Here is an 18,805-nt window from a genome sequence, read left to right as displayed (position 1 = left end):
CTCCATTCTCCCCGTTCCTTCGGAACTTTTCCCTGTCAATGACAGCTGTTGACAAGTAGGGAAGCAGGCTCAGAGAGGGCATGCCATTTGTCCAAGCTCACACAGCCTGCTTCAAGCACTCGAAAGTCCTGCCTTGCTCTGCGGCACTCCTCCGACCGAGCAAGGATTCACTTTCAGGGTGCTGTGGGTGTCACAGGGAAAGCTGCCGGCATCAGCCCCTCCCCACAACTGGTGTCCGGATCTACCCTTTCCCTGGAGTCTCTGGGGAAGGCCTCATCAAACCCCTGCCCTTTGGGTCGCTGGGTGGGAGACATTCAGGGCTCACAAGTCCTGGGTGGGTACATACTTGGGGGATTCTTTGCTTCTCTATCTGGGAAGAGAATTCTCTGGGGTCTCAGTTTCCCCATCTGTAAATGGGAACAAGAGAGCCTCTGAGGACTACATTGACCTGGCGGGTGGGAGCGCTTCGCCCGTCGCTTGTGAGTTCACTGCTTTGTTGGTTCACTGACTCCTTTAGCAGAGCTGGGGAGCCATCCTTGCTGGGCAGGCAAGTGGCCAATGGAGGTCACGGGGTGATACCGTCGTGGCTGTGAGCCTAAGCACATGAAAACCCACAGCCAGGAGACCCTAAATAAGCCCACCAGCTTCACGAGCTCCTAACAGACTTAAAAAGCTCTAGACGCGGAGGCCACACCGTCAGAGGGGACAACGCTGGTCCCTCTCTGGCTTTGCTGTAGTTCACGCCTCTGATCTGTGGGTCGTGATGATAACGGTCGCCTAGGTTACTCTCTGGGGACTGGAAGACCACGTTTTTTGGTGGGGGCTACTGGGGACTGAACTCAGGGGCACTCGACCACGGATCCACATCCCCAGCCCTATTTTGTGTTTTACTTAGAGACAGGGTCTCAGTGGGTTGCTTAGGACCTCGCTTTTGCTGAGGTTGGCTTTGAACTTGTGATCCTCTCACCTCAGCCTCCCGAGCCACTGGGAGGACAGGTGGAAGGAAGGCCACTTTTGCTGCACACACCTCCTCTTCCCGGGGCCTGCAGGCGTGTGGAGGGAGTCTGGGTGGGAGGAGGGCGCTGCACCTCTGCCTTCACACTGGGGTCTCTTTTCTCGGGGCTCAAGAAGCAGATGCAGCTCCACTCGTTTGAGCTGTCCGAAACCCTCCTGTGGACGAGTGACCTGGACCCTGCTCTCTCTGCCCCTGCCCGCCCCCTCGAAGTCTGAACACTCCCCATCCCTGGCCACCATGACCTGAATCGCCAGACCGAGAGCTGGCACCCAGTTCCTGGAAGACCTGCGCCTATTCCCAGAAGGGACAAGAAGACGCCTCCCCCTTCTCCGCGGGTCCCTCTCTCATTCTCCCTTCGTCTGGCAGCCCTGCCCTGGAGCTGAGCCCCACTCCATCTTGGCCACCGAGCTCAGCTTTTCTACCCAGGAAGGAAGGCGGATCCGCAGGCCTCCTGTGCGCTGCACGGAGGGACCGGAGGCTCGGGCTGGAAGTCTGCTGCCTGGGATCAGGCAGCCAGTCCCCAGGAGCTGTCCTCTCCTGATCTCTGGGCGAGTTCCTGCTGTGCACCCGATGTCCCAAGGGACCTCACTTGTGGAAGCTCAGTGCCCTCTCCTCCAGCCTCCGCCGCCCCCTGGTGGTGTCCTCTGACCCACACACGACACCCCCAAAGGGTCCCACACTCCCCGCAGGTTCCACCTGTCCCCACCCCCCCCAATGGAGTTCATGCCTTGCCCCATGCTGTCACATGGGCAGCTGTTGCCTGCTAGCATGTCCCTCCACCGTGGGTGACCCTGCCTGCACCAGGCTTGGGCTGTGAAGCAGGTTCATTGAGCGCCTACTGTGTGCAGGCCCTGTCAGGTGCTGAGCCACAGCAGGACCCAGGAAGAACTGCCCGCGTGCTGTCTCCTGACACTGCCCCGGGCAGCAGTCATCTCAGGAGGTGATGTGAGAGGTGGAGAGGGCCCACGGCCTGGGGGCGGGGTGGCTTCCTGAGGCGGTGGAGAAGGGCAGCCCAGGAGGGGGCACTGGCCATGGAAGGCAGTGGGAGACTGAGTAACCCCTGGGCCATGGGGAGGGTGCTGGGGAGCCACTGAAGAGCTTGGGGGAAGCGAGGAGCCAGGTGATTTCTCATGGAAGGGGGCCATCCCCACGCTGGGGCTGCAGGGTGAACTTGGACATTATGGAATTCTGCTGAAGGCTGGCCTGCATGGTGGGTGGGGGGAAATGCCAGTCCCACCTCAAACTCCCGCGTTCCCAGCTTTGATGGGGTCTGCGCCCCTGGTCAGGAGCTGGCAGGGGCCTAGGGCAGCTGTAGCTGGTGGAGGGAGGGGCCTGGGTGCCAGAAGCTGTGACAGTGCTGGGGCGCTGCCTGCCCCCACCTGTCCCCCGGGACTACCAAGGGCTACCTGAGGAGCCAAAGGTGACAGTCTGAGAGCTGCTTTGTGACCTTCTGAGAGGCCTTGCTCTAGATTCCTCTTCTGGGAACTAGGAGAGACAATAGTCCCCGTGGCAGGATTTCAGCCCAGGTCACCAGGCTCCAGAGACCACCTTGAACTTCCACGTGGTACTTGATGGAATTCCTTGATTCTGTCCCTGGGCTTCAGGATGAGTCTGGGCTCTCCTGGGCCCCTACTTGCCTTGCCTGGCTCAGGTGTGCACACCCATAACCAACCCCAAAAGCTCAAGGGTGACCCCAAGTTCAAGGCTAGTCTGGGTGACCTGGTTAAAGTCACAGCAAAATTAAAGGGGATGGAGCTCAGCGGAACACCATCCCTGGGTTCAAATCCAGTACCAAACGGGAAGGGGACAAAAACCAAGACAGTAGAATGAACTGGACAGGACTTCCTCGTGTTCACATATGGATACGCGACCAACTCCATCCACCTTCTATGCAACCGGACAAGAACAGGAAGCGGTCCTCCCCGGATGTATGACAGGTCAAAACGCACTCTACCGTCAGGTGTATTTGAGAAGAATTTTTAAAAAGAAAAACCCGACAACCCTGCCCAGCAATCGACTGCAGACACCAGCTCAGCATGCCCACCTCCTGGGCCTCTGCAAACCCACCGTGCAGGGGCGGGTGTGCTCTGGACACCCCAGGCCTGGGGTTCCCAGGGTGCCCATTTCCTCTCAACCTGTAGGTCTCCGGAACACTAACAGAGGCCCTGCAGCCTGTCCACAGTGCCCACAGTGGTGGTCATTTTCCAAGTATGGCCAAGACAGTGAACGTGTCCTGCTGACCTTCAGATGAAAATACCAAGGATCAGAAAGCCAGGGCTGCCCAAGGTCACACACCAAGGAAGGACACTCCCCAAACCCAAGCTCTTGGCTGTGCCTCAGCTCCATCAGCCCTGGCTTAGCTTCCAGCTGGCCGAGGGCTCAGCCAGGGTGGCTACCTGCAGGGTGGGATTAGCTTCGTGCCTGGAATTTTCCAGGCCTGAAGTTGTTCCCTGGAGGCAAGACCTTAACCTCCTACCCAAGATCGGGGCTGCAGCAGGTCCCTAGGAGGGCGGGCAGGGGCCCCCATGTGCCTACCCAAGAATCTGGGGAACTCCAGATCCAGTTCTAAGCTGGTTTAGCCAGGACGGGAGCCTCGCAGGTGGACAGGGACGCCACCCCACCACCTCCAAGGACTCTGCCCAGGTTCAGGAGATGCAGAGTTGAGTCTGGTAAAGACAGTGGGGACAGATCCAGGGAACTACAACCTGCAGCCCACGGCCTAGGACTGGTGAACAAGCAGGGGCATCTCAGGGGATGGGGGAAATGTGGGTTGGTTGTTTGCACTGAGGACTTTAGTCCACAAGACTCAGCTCAGCTGCCCCCGGGGGCTGACCCCTCTGGGCTCTCACCGCTTGGTTCTGAGTTCCGCAGAGTGCGCAAAAGAAAACGCACGCTGAGCCCAAGAACCAGGGTGTTCCCAAGGAGTTTATTTGAGTAACCTTGGGGGGGTGTTACACCTAGAAGAAGGTGTTGGGCCTCTTGGTGGTGAAGCGTGGCTTGTGCTGGCGACGCAGAACCCGATGGGGCAGCGGGAACTTGATCTTGGAGTCCTGTGGGGAGGAAGTTGGTGAGGAGGGTAAAGGTCTCTTAACCACATCCTCTGGGGGTCAACCAGGTGTGGCAAGGCCCCCTACCCAGCACTGGACTACTGCGTCACCCGAGGCACCCCCCGCTGGGTGCAGCAGCCCAGCAGGGCCCTTGGGGCACTCACGTGGAACTGCTTGACTGCCGGCCGGCGGCACTTGCTGGCTGCAATCTCCTCCACCTTCATGATCTGGATGGAGTGGGCCCGGGCACGGTGCCGGGCACCCATGTCTCGGTCTGCACAAGGGGGAGCGACAGTCAGCCAGGCGGAGGCCGGGGGCTCCAACTGGGGGCTGGCTGGGAGGCCGCAGGCCCTGGCCCCAGCAGGCCTGGTCACAAGGAGTGTAGAACCTCCAAATTCACTTTGAGGGGCACAGCCACAGCCTCTCAAAGGCGACGAGATCCACTTGCTGTGCGCACCTCTGTTTAAACCGCTGTTACAAGAAACAGCGATTCTTGGGTTGAGGTGCAGGTGAGAGGCGTGGGCCCTGGGCAGGTGACCTGCATGGGGAGGATCCCTCAACCAGGGGCCTAGGGCGTGGCTGTGATGGACAATGAGGCCTGGGGTTCTTTCCTCTGAGCTAAGGTCCACCTGCTGCCAGGGTCCAGACAATAAGCCCTCTGGGGCCTGAGCCTCCTCCACTCTGGCCCCTGGGTGCGGTTCCCGCGTGCCCCTGACAGCTGGCCTAGGCACCTCTATTTGCTCTGCTGCCACCTCAGTCAGAAGGAACTGGAGACGCCCACAGTGTTAGCCTGAGAAGGGAGGCGGGACCAGCAACTCACAGCACTGGGTGACGGCGCCCGCGGTGGTCAGGTCACGGTATTCCCGGTACATATTGTGGGTGCCGCTGCGAGAGTCGTAGCGCAGCCAGATGCCGAAGTTCTTCACCCGCAGCGGGGACTTCTCAAACACCTGCCGAGGCAAGGGACGGTCGGCACAAGGTGCGAACGGGAAGCAGGCCTCACGAGCCCAAGTCCTGCCTCCAAGACTGCCCAACCCCCAGAGGCCAGGTTCTCAAGCTGCAGCTTCCCAGTGTTGGACCGCTAGGCACCCTCAGGGGACAGGCCAAGTAAGGGAAATACCCCAAAAGCCCAGTGCAGCACCAGTTCAGGTGGGGCTGCCTACCCAGTACAACCTCCAAGAACATGTAGGCCAAAGTGGCCAATGCACCTGCCCAGTTACAGGGCTTTTCCCCACTTCATGGATGTGGCCTGGGGAGGATGACAGTCTCAACCAAGGAGTGTTACCATGCCAATCACCCTCCTCCCTGGGTCCCGGGTTTTCTAAATACGGATACACATGGCGAAGCCCATCCAACACCAGGGCCCCGTGGCTCTGAAGACTGCCAACCCCATAGAGATGCCTAACGCCCGCCGGAAGGTGCGAGTCCACTCCAGATCCCATGCCCTCCACTCTCCATACCTGCCCACAGTAGACAATTTCCCCCGAAGACTTCTTCATCTTCTTTAGCTGAGATACAAAATACCAGAAGCGGGACTTGGCAACAACATGATTAGGTGCAAAGATTCGCATTCGGTAGAGAGGTGGGGTGTGACATTTTGGGGTGGGCAGGCAGCGTCCCACCACCTTGTACTCTCGAAGCTGAAAGAAAAGAGCAGTAAGGCCAGGACTGTGCCCAGAACCAAGTGTGGAGACCCACCCTGCCACCTTTCCCAAGACTGGTGACAGCCAAATTCAGGAAATAGAGGCAGGGTTATCCTAGAGCGTCCAATGGGAATTCAGGGGCCTGTGGCTGATACAACTGACTTGAGCTTTATCCACAAACTACAGTGAGGGAAGAGAGGATTCTGGGTTAGGAAAGCAAAGCTAGACGCGTATTTCAAACCTGCTGCCCCTCCATTTATTTTTATAAGTGGGAAAACTGAGACCTAGACCTGTAGCCTCAGTCACTGACCCATTAGACAGCCTTTTTCAGTCGTCATCGTAACTGCTCTGCAACCCTGAGAGTCACTCTGCAGGTCTAGCTACCACCCTCTTTTACTGGAGGGCCTTGAGATCTCAGATAACTTCAGGAAGAACCAGGACAGCTCAGGGTTCTCTGCAGCCGTGGGTTCCCCACAGAAGTAAAAGTGACAATGTTCTGACAGATCCTAACCCCGTATTATGGCAGAAAGTGAAAACCCAGCTTTTGCTGACATCAGTGAAAAGTAGCCACAACTTTCCAAGACTCTGCTCCTATTTCCTGCTCTGCACTGGACCCACTGGCCTTGTGACCACACATTCAGAAACGGAAAGATGCAGCCAGCCCACAACTGGTCCAGGGAGGTAACCGAAGTCGGAGATCTGTACTTCACCCATTTACTTTTCTTTTTTCTTGAGGCAGGATCTTGCTAAGCTGCCCAGGCTGACCTCGAACTCGCCTTTCTCCTACCTCCGCCTTCCGAGCGGCTGGGATTCCAGGTGGGCGCCCCCAAGCCCGACCCAGCCGCACGTTTTCCCCGTCTGTGTACCAGAGCACCCTCCGATGCTGCCCAGCAGGTACCACTGTCACAAGACCCGCGCTGCTTGTTTCTGTTCGACGTTTATACTTTTCTACTCCCCGCCACGCCTGGGGAAAAGCGATACTATCCCTTTCCAAGTTCACTTTGCAGACGGGCAAATCAACCCTCGGAGGCTAGACGTCAGGCCGCGGCACAGCCCTCCACGCTGTGCGACTTGTCCCTTCCCTGGAAAGCAAACTCGATCCCCCCGCATCCTCGCGACAGCCCAGGCGACCCAAGCCACGCACCGGCCCAGCCACGCGGCGTCCGCAGGGCCGCCATGTTGGCGGCACGTTGGGGCGTCGGCGCGCTGCCCGGGAGGACCCAGACAGGCGCACGCACCGCGGACTCGGCCAGCGCCACCGACCCGGGCCCCTGGTGCGGCCCGCGCCGTGTCCCCCGGCCCAGGCCACACCGCGCCAGTCTCACCGTGCCCGAGGCCTTCATGGCGCTCTGTCCGCGCTCGCCGCCACCCACAAAAGGAAGTGCTTTCCTTCACGCAGCCGCTCACCATGAGCCCACGGCAGGAAGTCCCGCCCTCTAGAAGCTATGCGCTCATTGGCTTCTTGTCCAGGCGCTCAAGGAGGTCCGCTCCTTCATTGGCTTCGGATCCATCTACCATTCACAGCCCGGCCTCGCCTCTCCACGAGACTACATCTCCCAGGTTCGGCGAGTTTCGCCTGTTCCGGGGCCGTAACCGAGCGTCGGTGCGAGCGGCATTCTGGGAGTTGTAGGCACTCGAATGGTCTCCTTGTGGATTTCCGTGTTCGTTTCCTAGAACTAGAAGTACTTATGCACCGAACCCAGAGACTCCAGAATTTATGATGAACTCGTGGGGCTTCTTCCCATCCAGCGCCTCTTCTCCCCGGGATTGTGCTACGGAGGTCTTGAGTCGCGTGCCTAAGAGTTCTCATCTGTAAATGGGAATAAAGATATTTTTGTCCTAGAGATGTTCAACAGAAGGTTGATTTAACAAGGAAATGCTAGTTATGTTACTGGAGATCTGATTCGTGTTTTGTAGTAGCTGAGATTCAAACACTACCTGTTTGCTTCCCGTTCTCACCGATCCTGGGGGACCTGGGGATGGTGGTAGAGGACATCAGAATTGTTCAAGGTTCAATCCTTAAGGATGGGGGTCTATCTCAGTGGTAGAACACTTGCCCGGCATGCACGAGGCCCTGGGTATGATCCCAGCACAGAAAGCAGGGGAAGGATGCCCCAAATTCCAAGATCCAGCCTTCACCCTTGAGGGGCTTCTGTCTTAGCAAGCTGCTCAGGCAGAAAGAAGTCTCTTGGGAGAAAAGAAAATAACTACAAACAACTTATTGAAAAAGAGTTATAAAGTAAAGCAAAGAGGAACAAAGATGAATAAGGATATTTATTTTGGAGGTAGGGAGCTCTTAAAGGGGATGACATTTGAGTCCCATTGGCATTTTTCATTTTTAAATTAAAATTTAATAACAAATGGGACTGAAGGTGCAGCTCAGTCAGTAGAGCACTTGCTTAGCATGGACCAGGATCTGGGTTTGCTCCTTGGTACATCATCATCATCATCATCATCATAAAACAATTAATAAGATTAATTAAGATTCCATACAATTCCTTTTTTTTTTTTTTTTCAGTGCTGGGGATTGAACCCAGGGCCTTCTGCTTGCGAGGCAAGCACTCTACCAACTGAGCTATCTCCCCAGCCCCCATACAATTCTGTTAGCTTGTACAATCCACTGGGTAGAGAGGTGTATACCTGTAGTCCAAGCTATTTGGGAGGATGAGGCAGGAGGATCACCAGAGCCTAAGAGTTCAAGGCCAGCTTGGGCAGCATAAAAAGACCTGTCTCAATATAAAAAAAAAAAAAAAAAAAAGCAAGCAAATAAATCATACTATCCTAGGATTTTTAGTACATTTGCAAATACACTTTCATATACATTTCATATATGCACAGTGTGTAACCATCATCACCATTTAGAACACTTTTATCATCTCCTGAAGAAACCCTTTACAAATAGCTTTCACTCCCCATTCCATCCCCCCAGCCCTGCGCAAGTGCAAATCTATTTTCTTTCTATGCAAATTTGCCTGTTCTGGCCATTGCACATAATCATATAAAATGAGGTCTATTGTGATTAGCTTATTTGATGTAGCATAATGTTTTTAAGGTTCATATGTTGGAGCATGGCTCCATACTTTATTTTTTAAAACTTTTTAATTTGTTCTTTTTAGATATACACGACTATAGAGTGCATTTTGACATATCATACGTACTTGGAGTAGAACTTCCCATTCTTGTGGTTGTACATGGTGTGGAGTTTCACTGGGCATGTATTCATATAAGAACAGGAAAGTTCTGCCCAATTCATTCCACTGTCTTTCTTATTCCCATCCCCTCTCCTTCATTTACTTTTGTTGCTGAAAATATTTGATTGTACGAATATGTTGTGTTTTGTTTATCTCCTCATCAGATGGGCAATTTGTTTTTTCCCCCTTTGGCTGTTGAGAATAAAACTGCTCAGAACATTTGCATTCAACTCTTTTTGGGGGGTGGGAGGGATGTAATGGGGATTGAATTCAACCACTGAGCCCCATCCCCAGCCCTATTTTGTATTTTATTTAGAGACAGGGTCTCACTGAGTTGCTTAGGGTCTTGCTGAGGCTGGCTCTGAACTCACAATCCTCCTGCCTCAGCCTCCAGAGCTACTGGGATAACAAGCATGTGCCACTGCGGCTGGCTGCATACAACTCTTTGTATAAATTTATATCTTCATTTTTCTTGAGTGCATAACTACAAATGGAACTGAGGGTCCTGTGGTGTCTCTGTTTAATCTTTGGATGGTTGCTTAGACTCCTTTTCAAAATGCCCGCATCATTTTACATTCTGACCAGCAATGTATGAGGGTTCTAATTTCTCCACATCCTTGACAACATTTTTATTACTTTATTTTCTTATTATAGCCATCATGGATACATGGAGTAAGTATCTCATTGTGGTTTGGATTTTCATTTCCCTGGTGGCTAATAATATTGAATATTTATTTCCTTTTTACAATTTTTGCAGTGCTAGGAATGGAAGCCAGGGTGCTTGGGCATGCTAGGCAAGCGTTCTACCACTGAGAAGCATCCCCAGCAAACTTTTAATTTTGTTTATTTATTGCAGAACATCTACTTGGCCACTTACATATCTTCTTTGGAATACTTTGCCCAATTTTAAATCCAGCTGCCTTTTTCCTATTGCGTTGTAAGAGTTCTTTATTTTTTCCGTAGATACCAGGTCCTTATCACTTATGTGGCTTGTGAGATCCTTCCGTCCTGCAGGTTGTCTTTTAACTTCCTTGATGGACATCCTAAAATGTTTAATTGGGATAAAACCCAGTTTATCTTTTTTTTTTTTTTTCACTGTTACTTCTTGTGCTCTTGGCGTAATTTTTAAGGAACTATCGTGTGATCCAAGGTCATGCTGTTTATGCCCGTGGTCTACCTTTAGCTCTTCTCGGGGAGGACCCACTTTCCTGGCTGGTGTCAGGTGAAAGGCAGCTCCGTCTTAAAGGCGCTGCCGCCAGTGTCCACCAGGTGGCGAAAGAACCTTTCTTTCCTTCTGCGCAGCGGAGGCTGAGAAGCCAGACCCAGGTCCGCGGTGCGCTCGGGTTCAAATACCGGTCCTCGGTTGTTCTCTGGCGCATCGCCACGCTGGCCTTATTTCCCCACCGGTGAGATGGGACCAATACAAGGGCCCAGCTCGTAGGATCACTGTGACATTCAAAGGGCCGCATGATTATTCCGACTCGGAAGGCCCCATCGCTCTGTGAGGGGACCGGACACCGAAAGGGATCCTGCAAAACCAACGAGGGAGTCCAAGGTTCCCAGTGGACCCTGAGAGCTGGGAGGACAGGGGAAGGACATTAGGGAAGGGGCAGGGAGGGGCCCGGGGAGAAGGGCTGGAGAGGATCCTGAGGCCCAGCCTTGGCCTTGGCAGCCTGGCAACTCCATACACGACCTGGGTCAGAGTGACCGGGAGAGGTGGGAGAGGCCCGGTGGTGTGGGCGGGGTGGGCTCCTGAAGGTCTGCCCAGTATTTAAAAGCTTTATTTACTTGTTTATTTGTTTTGCATTTTGGCCTCTCCTGTGCCAAGGGAGGGACCACTCTTGGGACATACCCTTCTGCCCAGTGAGCAGCCCCTCCCCACAGACCTCTCCTCTGGAATCTAGGCCTGACCAGTTGGTCCCGGGCAACCTGCTGATTGACCTGCAGACCATGAGCTCTGCGTCCTGGCTGCCTGTCACTACATTCAGCCAGGTGTGGTTGAGTTCCTGGTTGGCAGGGCCGGGCCGACCACCCCGCCCGGCTGTCTTTCTTCTCCTGCATGACCTTGAAGCCACCCGTTTATTACTCTGGGATACGGGCCACACCTCAGCTCAAATTGTATCAGTCGCGGTGCTGGTCTGTCCCCTTCCTGCTCACTCCGGCACTTGCATCCTGACAGGTCTCTGCAGGATTCTGCTCCTGGGACGAGGGTTCAAAGCCCAGCCTCAGCCACTTAGCCAGGCCCTGTCTCCAAATAATGTATAAAAAGGGCCGGGGGATGTGGCTCAGTGGTAGAGCACTGCTGGGTTCAGTCCTGGTACCAAAACAAACAAAAAACAAAGGATTCTGCTCCTGACTCCAGGCCCTGGATTCCCAAAATGTCCTGAAGCCATCTCCTCCCCTGACCCCAGGTGCCTCCAGACCCTGACTGTCAGTGTCCCCTGCTCCTCACCTGCCCAAGCCTCCCTCTCTGAACTCATTCACTGGGGCTGTGTTCCAGGCCCTGGTGGCCCTGAAGACACAAGTGCCCAGGCCCCTGGTTGGGGTGGAGAGCTTGCCTACTGAGGCCCTGAATTTGATCCCCAGCCCTACAACTTCCCCCGACCATAAAAACCCACAAACCCCAGCCCTGGAGAGTCCACCAGGCTGGTTGTAATGGACAAAAGCCAAACTAAATAAGAAAAATGCGTGCCATGGCAGAGCTGCCGAGTGCGAGGCAGAAAACGAGTCAGGGAAGCAGGAGCAGGCCCCGCGTCCTTCCCTGACCCAGGAGGGGGTCCAGGACAGGGAGCCACCGGCGCCTCTTCCTTGGTCACTTGCCCTCAGAGCCCGGTTCCCCATCTCTACGTGGGGATCGCGGTGCACGGCTCTGAGGTTGTTGTGACAGCAAATGAACTGCTACCTGGGACACGCTGCGCCGGCCCGGCGGGCAGGGAGCACTTGATCTGTTTGCCGTCCCCATTGTTAAAGCGATCAGGTTGCTTCCTGGCCAGCCCGAGTTTCAATCACTCTTTTTTCCATCCCCTGCAGTTGAATGTCTCTCTTTTAAATCAAACACTTCCCTTTAAACACCATTATTATGAAATGCACGTACTAACACGGAAGGTCAACCACATAACCGTCTCCCTCCTTGGCCTTTCATGGCTCCCGATTCCGTCCCCAGCTGGAAATAAAGTCTGTTCCCTTCCGGAGACATCTGGGCAGACACAGAGAGATCCTCAGTCTCTCTCTCTTTTTTTTTTGGTCCCAGAATTCAACCCAGGGGCACTTAGCCACTGAGCCACAAACCCAGACCCTTTTTATATTTTATTTAGAGACAGGGTCTTGCCAAGTTGCCTAGGCCCTTGCTAAGTTGCTGAGGCTGACTTTGAACTGGTGACCCTCCTGCCTCAGCCTCCCAAACCACTGGGATTATAGGCATGCGCCACGGTGCCTGGCTCTTATCATATTATCTTATTCTTTTATGAGCTAAACGATACCTTCGTTACTCCTTATTCTGGACCAGGCTTTCCATGAATTCAGTTCCAGTCAACTATAGTCTGAAAATATTAAGGGAAAAATCCCACCTGGATGCAGTAGTGCCCTCCTGTAATCTCTGTGGCTCCAGAGGCTGAGGCAGGAGGGTTGCAAGTTTTGATTCCAGAAACTTAGTGAGACCCTCTCTCAAAATAGAAAATAAAAAGGGCTGGGGATGTAGCTTAGTGGTAGAATGCCCCTGGGTTCAGTCCCCAGTACCAATATACAAATAAATGGGAAATGCCAGAAATAGACAAATCACAATTTTTTAACAGTCTGCTGTTTTGCATAGTACGATGACACCTCTTGCCGCCCCCCTCCATCCCCTCATGTGAAGTATCCCTTTGTGCAGTGTATCACACCGTATCCACTACCCGCACATTAGTTACACAGTAGATGTGTCTGTCTATTCTTAGATCAACTGTTGCGATGTCTCAGTGTTTTTGTTCAAATAACCCTAAGGAGTAGCCTAATGCTGCTTCACATCACCCCCCTCACTTCATCTCAGATTATCACAAGGGTGAGTACAGTAAGAGATCTCAGCTGGGCATGGTGGCCCACGCCTATATTCCCAGTGACTGGGGAGGCTCAGGCGGGAGGATTACAAGTTTGAGGTCAGCCTCAACAACTCAGCAAGACCTTGTCTCAAAATAAAAAAATAAAAGGGTGGAAATGTAGCTAAGGGGTAAAGTACCCTGGGGTCAATTCCCAGTACTGGGGTGGTCGGGGGAGACGGTGTAGGAAAAAAACAGCATATATGGACTTTGGTATTATCCAGTTTCAGGCATCCACTGGGGGTCTTAGAACATATCCTGCAGAGATAAAGAAGTACTCCTGTATTCCACAGTAAGACTGGCCATAGCTTTGTCAGCAAATCCCCTCTAGCTGGGCATCTAGGTTGTCTCCAGTTGGTTGTAGTTATAAAGAGATACAATGAATGAAAATGTGTGTCATTCCCAGAAGGCCCAGTTCCTGGAAAGAGCCGGGCTGGGCTCTGGGGCTGGCTGCTGGCTCACTAGCTTGCTCACTCTCACTTCCATTCCTCTCCTGCCTTCTTTTTCTTTTCTTTTCACCAGGGACGGAACCCAGGGCCTCACAGAAACCAAGCAAGTGCTCTGCCAGCCCCCAACCCCCAGAGTAATTTTTTCTCCCATCTCTTACCTGATCCCATCCCCAGGACCGAGTCATTGACACTCCCGAGAGCTGAGGATGAGGATCCCTGTCTGCACACCCTTGCCAATAGGCTGGGTTCTCGAAGGTTTCATCCATGCTAGGCTGGTAGGTGGGAAGCGGGTTCGTGTTACTCTCCCCCGTCCCCTGGGCCATTGTTCAAATTACTGAGGTATATTCTGAGTACTGAATCGCACAGTTTTACAATGCACTGCTGAGATGGAAGTAGAGTACTAAGCGTCACATATTTATAGAGCACCGTGAACACAGCTTTGACAAATGTGTGAGTCATGGCCAGGGTCCTGACCTTCTGAGGCCCACCACCCCAGCAGGCTCCTTTGCCCTTTGCTGTGATGACTTCCTTCCCCTCCACCCTTAAGCAGCTCTGATCCACCTTTGGTCACTAGAGTCCTGTGTGTGTTCCAGAATTTTATATAGGAGAGTCTTTCTTCCTCTTTTCCTCCCTTTCTTTCTGCTAGGGGGGGAACCCAGGGCCTCACACATGCCAGACAAGCCCTCTGCTTCTGAGCCACATCACCAGCCCTTTTAATTTTTTAATTTTGAGACAAGTTCTCACTAAGTTGGGGAGGCTGGCCTTGAACTTGTGATCCTCCCAACTCAGCCTCCAGAGTTGCTGGGATTACAGGTGAGCACCACTGCTCTCACAGACTCTTAGGATCATTTTGGGAAGAAGGGTCATGTTAACAATATGAAGACTTCCAAACCATGAACATGGTATACCTTTCTATTTATTTAGGCCTCCATGAATTTATCTTAGCAATATTTCTTAGTTTTCAGTATTGAAGTCTTTTGTAAAATTTGTCCCTAAGTGTCTGTCATAGTCTATTTGGGCTGCTGTAACAAAGTACCATGAACTGTATAGCTCATTGGCAATAGAAATTTATTTCTGTTTTGGGTCCTAAAAAGTTCTAGATCAAGATGCAGCAGATTTTGAGTCTGCTGAGGGCCTGCTTTCTAGAGATAGCACCTTCTCTCTGTGTCTTCACATGAGGTGAGGGGCAAGGCCTCTTTCTGGGACCTCCTTTATAAGGACACTAATCCTATCTATGACAATCTTCTCTTATGACCCCATCATCACCTGAAAGTTTCTGCCCCTAATACTATCCATCTGAAGGCTAGGACTTCTTCTTTTTTTTTTTTTTTTTTTTTTTGTGGTGCTGGGGATTGAACCCAGGGCCTTGTGCATGCAAGGCAAGCACTCCACCCACTGAGCTATCTCCCCAACCCCAAGGCTAGAATTTCAACACAGTAATTTTTTTCCCTGCGGGGCTGGGGATGAGAGGCAGGGCTTCATGCATTCTCAGAAGCATTCCCCCACTGGGCTGTGTCCCTGGCCCTCTGCACAAATGTTTGGAGGGACACTAACATTCAAATCTGAGGAGCAACTTATCTCTTTTGACATATTCTGTTACAAATGGGACTTAAAAAAAACAAAAAAACAACCTGATCTTCCACTTGTCCTCTGCTAGCATATAAGAATTTAATTTCATTTTGTATTGAATTCAATTACTTTTTAGAAGTTTTTTGGGGGTTGTTGATAGACCTTTATTTTATGTACTTATTTATATGCAGTGCTGAGGATGGAACCCAGGGCCTCACACATGCTAGCCACCACCCAGCCCCTTCAACTGCTTTTTAACCTATGCTTTTGTAAAGTTCATTTATTAGTTTTAGTAGTTCTTATAGATTTTCTTGGGTTTTCAAAATCATCAAGCGTGTCACCTGCAAATAGCAAGTTTTGCTTCCTCCTTTGGAGTCTTTATGCCTTTTATTTATTTTTCTTGCCTTTTTACAAGGGCTAAGACGTCCAGAACAATGCTGAATAGATGCGCTAAGGACTGGCATTCTTGTCTTGTTCCCAGTTTCAAGAGGAAACTATTTGCTCTTTCACCATTAAATGTAATATTACCAGCAGGGGTATTGTAGATGCTCCTCATCCACTTGAGGAAATTCCCATTCATACTTAGTTTGCTGGGAGTTTTCTTTTCTTTTTTTTAAATCATGAATGAGTGTGGCCATGTCCTTGGCTGCCGGAGAAGGATGTTGGTGTTTTTGTTTTTTTTTTTTGGTTTTTTTTTTTTTGTTTTTTTATCTATTACCCAAAAAACGTATCTACGCAATAAACACACAAGAGCCAATACTCTCTTTATGAGAGGGGGCGAGGCAGGTCCTACCACTCCAGCCTCTTACAACAACTCCCCCAACTCTCCTCTATTTATAGACAGACCGGTAAAGGGGGCAAGGATGGGGAGGAGCTTCTTCTGTGATGGACAGGATAGGGTGGAGTTAGGGGAGCCATCCTCTTGGGGGGAAAATTCCAGAAGGTGACAGGGAACCACTCCCACGCAGCCCCACACGCTTCCCGTGGGTTCTAGAAGCCAGGCCTCTGCGCCCCATGGCTCAACCTATCTGATTCTGCTCAATAAGGACAGCTTCCCACAAATGAGTATTGAATTTCTTCCAATCAGTTTTGCATCGATTGAAATGATCATGCGAATTCACTGTGTCGTGATTTGCCCTTCCATCATGTGCTACGTGTTGAATGAAGGCCTGGTTCCCCGCCGCGGAACTCCTGGGAGATGGTAGTGGAAGGACGTCTGATCACGGGAGGGTGCTCTCTTGAAGGGGATGTTGAGGCCCAGCTCCTTCCTCTCTCTTTGCTTCTAGGTCACCATGAGGTGACAGCTCAGTGTGGTATACTGTGCTGCCACAGCTCCAAGGCCACAGGGCCAAGTGATCGTGAACTGAAAGCTCTAAAAGCGTGAGCCAGAATAAATCTCTCCACGTTTTAAGTTGACTATCTCAGGCATTTTTGTACAGTATCAGAAAGCTGACGGACGCATTAGGAAGGAGGCTGGGCATTATTTCTGGGTTTAAGGGCTCTTCGCACTTCATTATTTTTGTGTGTGTGATTTCTGGATTTGTATCTCTCTAAGTTGTTGGCATTGTCTTATTGTTAGTATTGTCCACATGTTGCTTATGTGAGGAGAATATTTCAACTTTGTTTTCAGTTTCATTTGTTATTTTTTGACAATATTTATGAACTCTCTGCCAGAAGAAAATTTTGATTTGCTCATTCTGTCATCTTGGAGCCTAAGGAGGAAACAGGAATTCTAAAAGGCAATAAATCTGAAGGGTGAGGAGCACAGCTGGCTCTACATGGGATCTCTGGAACCAAAGGGAACTCCCAGGTCTTCTTCAAATTGAAGGTGATTGATCTGAAGGTGGAGCTTAGTGGTAGAGCGCTCACCTAGCATCATGAGGTCCTGAATTTGATCTCCAGAACCAGAAAAAAAAAAAAAAAATTGAAGGTGTATATGCCCAAGAGAAAACTGAACTCTATTTGTGTACCATGAATAGAACAGTGTCTCCTGGTGGCAAACCAAAGAAAAACATTGTATTCGTGAGCTTCCTGCTACTATAACAAAATCCCTGAGGCAATTTACTTATTGAGAGAAAAGTTTTGTTTTGGCTCATGGTTCTGGGATTTCCAGCCCAAACTCAGGTGGCACCATTGCTTCAGGTCTTCAGTGAGGGCAGCACATTATGCCGACAGCAAGTGACAGAGCTAACTGCTCACCTTGTGAACCAGGAAGCAAAGGAGGAAGAGAAAGAAACAGGTCCCATGGTTTGTGACCTAGGAATCTTCTACTTGGCCTCATCTCCCAAAGATCCCAGCACCTCCCAATAGTACCACCTGGGACGGAGCCTTCCACATATGGCCCTCTGGGGGACACTCATCAGGTCACAGCACAGAGCAATCTGAAGAAGGTGACTTGCGTCTATGGAAACAGTGGCGAGGCTGGTGCCAGATTCCAGAGCAACCTTCCTGCGAAGCCATCAGACACCCTCAAGGATTTAAATTATGAAAAATAAATAAAAGTGGAAACAAAAGCAACACCATCATCTCTTTTGATGTTTGTGTCACTTAAGTTCACAAGGCTCCGGGCTTTGCCCCTAGAAGTTCCTTACGGGCGGGCCACTTGTCCCTTCTCTGGGGCTGAAGATGTCACCATTGTCCTGGTCTCACTCTTCTTGCTTATTCTCAAAGGATCGCAGAGACGTCACGCTGGAATTGCCAGTGGCCCAGAAACTCGCCTGTCCTTCTCAAGGGCGGAAACCACAAGTCTTGGCCAGAAATGGGGGACACAGGTCTCCGTGCTTCTGGGCCGAAGCCACACAGGAAGTGAAAGAAAAGCACTGAGCTCAGCTCCCACCAGCTCTTCCTGCCACAACAGCGCTGCAGGTCCCTCAAGCAGAGGGAGGACACACTCTGCCCCGTTCCCTCCATCTTACCTTGCCAGTGAGTGTCAGCTCACCGTCCCTGAAACCCCGCCCTTCTCAGGAACACCCTGATCACTGCCACCTCGACCTCATGGGCCCTTCCCCAAACCACCAAAGCCTTAAATCGCTCTGGCTCCTCCCGCTTGTCACTGTGTCCCTGAAACCCTACCCTTCTCTGGAACACCCCGATCCCATCCACCCTGAGTTCATCCGCCCTTCTCCCCAGAAACCCCCAAACCTCAAACCAGTCTCTGGTCCTCCCCCTTGTCCTTAGATTTCAGTCTCAAAGTCATTTCCTCCAGGAAGCCCTCCTAGCAGCTTGGCTCCAGGGTCCTTGGATTAGCTAGCTCCTGGGTGACCATCTACCATGGCCTCCACTAGACAGCAGCTCTTCCAGGCAGGAGCTGGGCCCGCCTTGTCCCCCAGGCCTGTCCCATAGGTGGTGCCCAGCCCAGAGGTTCAAGTCAACAAAATAACCATCGAAGTCAGGACTTCTCGTGGGATTGCAGAGAAAAGAACTCTCAAATCCAGACTCGAAGCTCCCCTTCCTGCTGGGCAGGGTGGTGCTAGGGAGGCTGAGGCAGGAGGATGGAGAGATCAAAGCCAGCAACGGGGAGGCGCTAAGCAACTCAGGGAGACCCTGTCTCTAAATAAAACACAAAATAGGGCTGGGGATGTGGCTCAGTGGTTGAGTGCCCCTGAGTTCAATCCCCAGGACCAAAATACAAAACAAAACAAAACAAAACAAAACAAAACAAAACAAAAAAGTTCTACTTCCTGGGGTTCATAGCCTCTGGAGGACAGTGACCCAGCTGCCCCCCCCCCCCCCACCGCTTTTTGCAGTACTAGGGATGGATTCCAAGGGTGGTCTACCACTGAGCTACACCCCCACTCCTTTTATATTTTTATTTTGAGACA

The 18,805-nt window shown here is 51.8% G+C and overlaps 1 protein-coding gene and 1 long non-coding RNA gene across 3 annotated transcripts; both read right to left on the bottom strand.

The window, feature by feature from the left end:
* Positions 1 to 3,922: 3,922 nt before the first annotated feature.
* On the bottom strand, positions 3,923 to 7,188 carry RPL18A (ribosomal protein L18a). The gene is made up of 5 exons (XM_079116081.1): positions 7,031 to 7,188; positions 5,523 to 5,702; positions 4,883 to 5,012; positions 4,227 to 4,336; positions 3,923 to 4,065 (listed from the first exon to the last, which is right to left on the bottom strand). Exons 1-5 carry the CDS (start codon positions 7,046 to 7,048, stop codon positions 3,973 to 3,975), a joined length of 531 nt encoding a protein of 176 aa, XP_078972207.1. The 5' UTR covers positions 7,049 to 7,188; the 3' UTR covers positions 3,923 to 3,972.
* A 576-nt stretch (positions 7,189 to 7,764) lies between these two features.
* Positions 7,765 to 18,052, bottom strand: LOC306647057. Of its 2 annotated transcripts, XR_013760039.1 has the most exons (4): positions 17,576 to 18,052; positions 9,774 to 9,939; positions 8,346 to 8,431; positions 7,765 to 7,890 (listed from the first exon to the last, which is right to left on the bottom strand). It is a non-coding gene; the product is annotated as an uncharacterized lncRNA (long non-coding RNA). The 2 variants fall into 2 exon arrangements; XR_013760040.1 differs by lacking the exon at positions 9,774 to 9,939 and having other exon boundaries at positions 7,765 to 7,892.
* Positions 18,053 to 18,805: the final 753 nt, after the last annotated feature.

The sequence above is a fragment of the Sciurus vulgaris genome (assembly GCF_902686455.1).
Source record: "Sciurus vulgaris genome assembly, chromosome: 16".
NCBI classification, from domain to species: Eukaryota; Metazoa; Chordata; class Mammalia; order Rodentia; family Sciuridae; genus Sciurus; species Sciurus vulgaris.
This window is presented reverse-complemented; position numbering and strand designations above follow the sequence as displayed.

Bases quoted from the DNA above. Each gene is read 5' to 3' on its own strand.
- RPL18A (XM_079116081.1), bottom strand. The intron at 5,013-5,522 runs GTATGGAGAGTG...TTGCCTCGGCAG, and splicing joins AAATTGTCTACTGTGGGCAG to GTGTTTGAGAAGTCCCCGCT. The intron at 4,066-4,226 runs GTGAGTGCCCCA...TCCTCCCCACAG, and splicing joins CGGCAGTCAAGCAGTTCCAC to GACTCCAAGATCAAGTTCCC.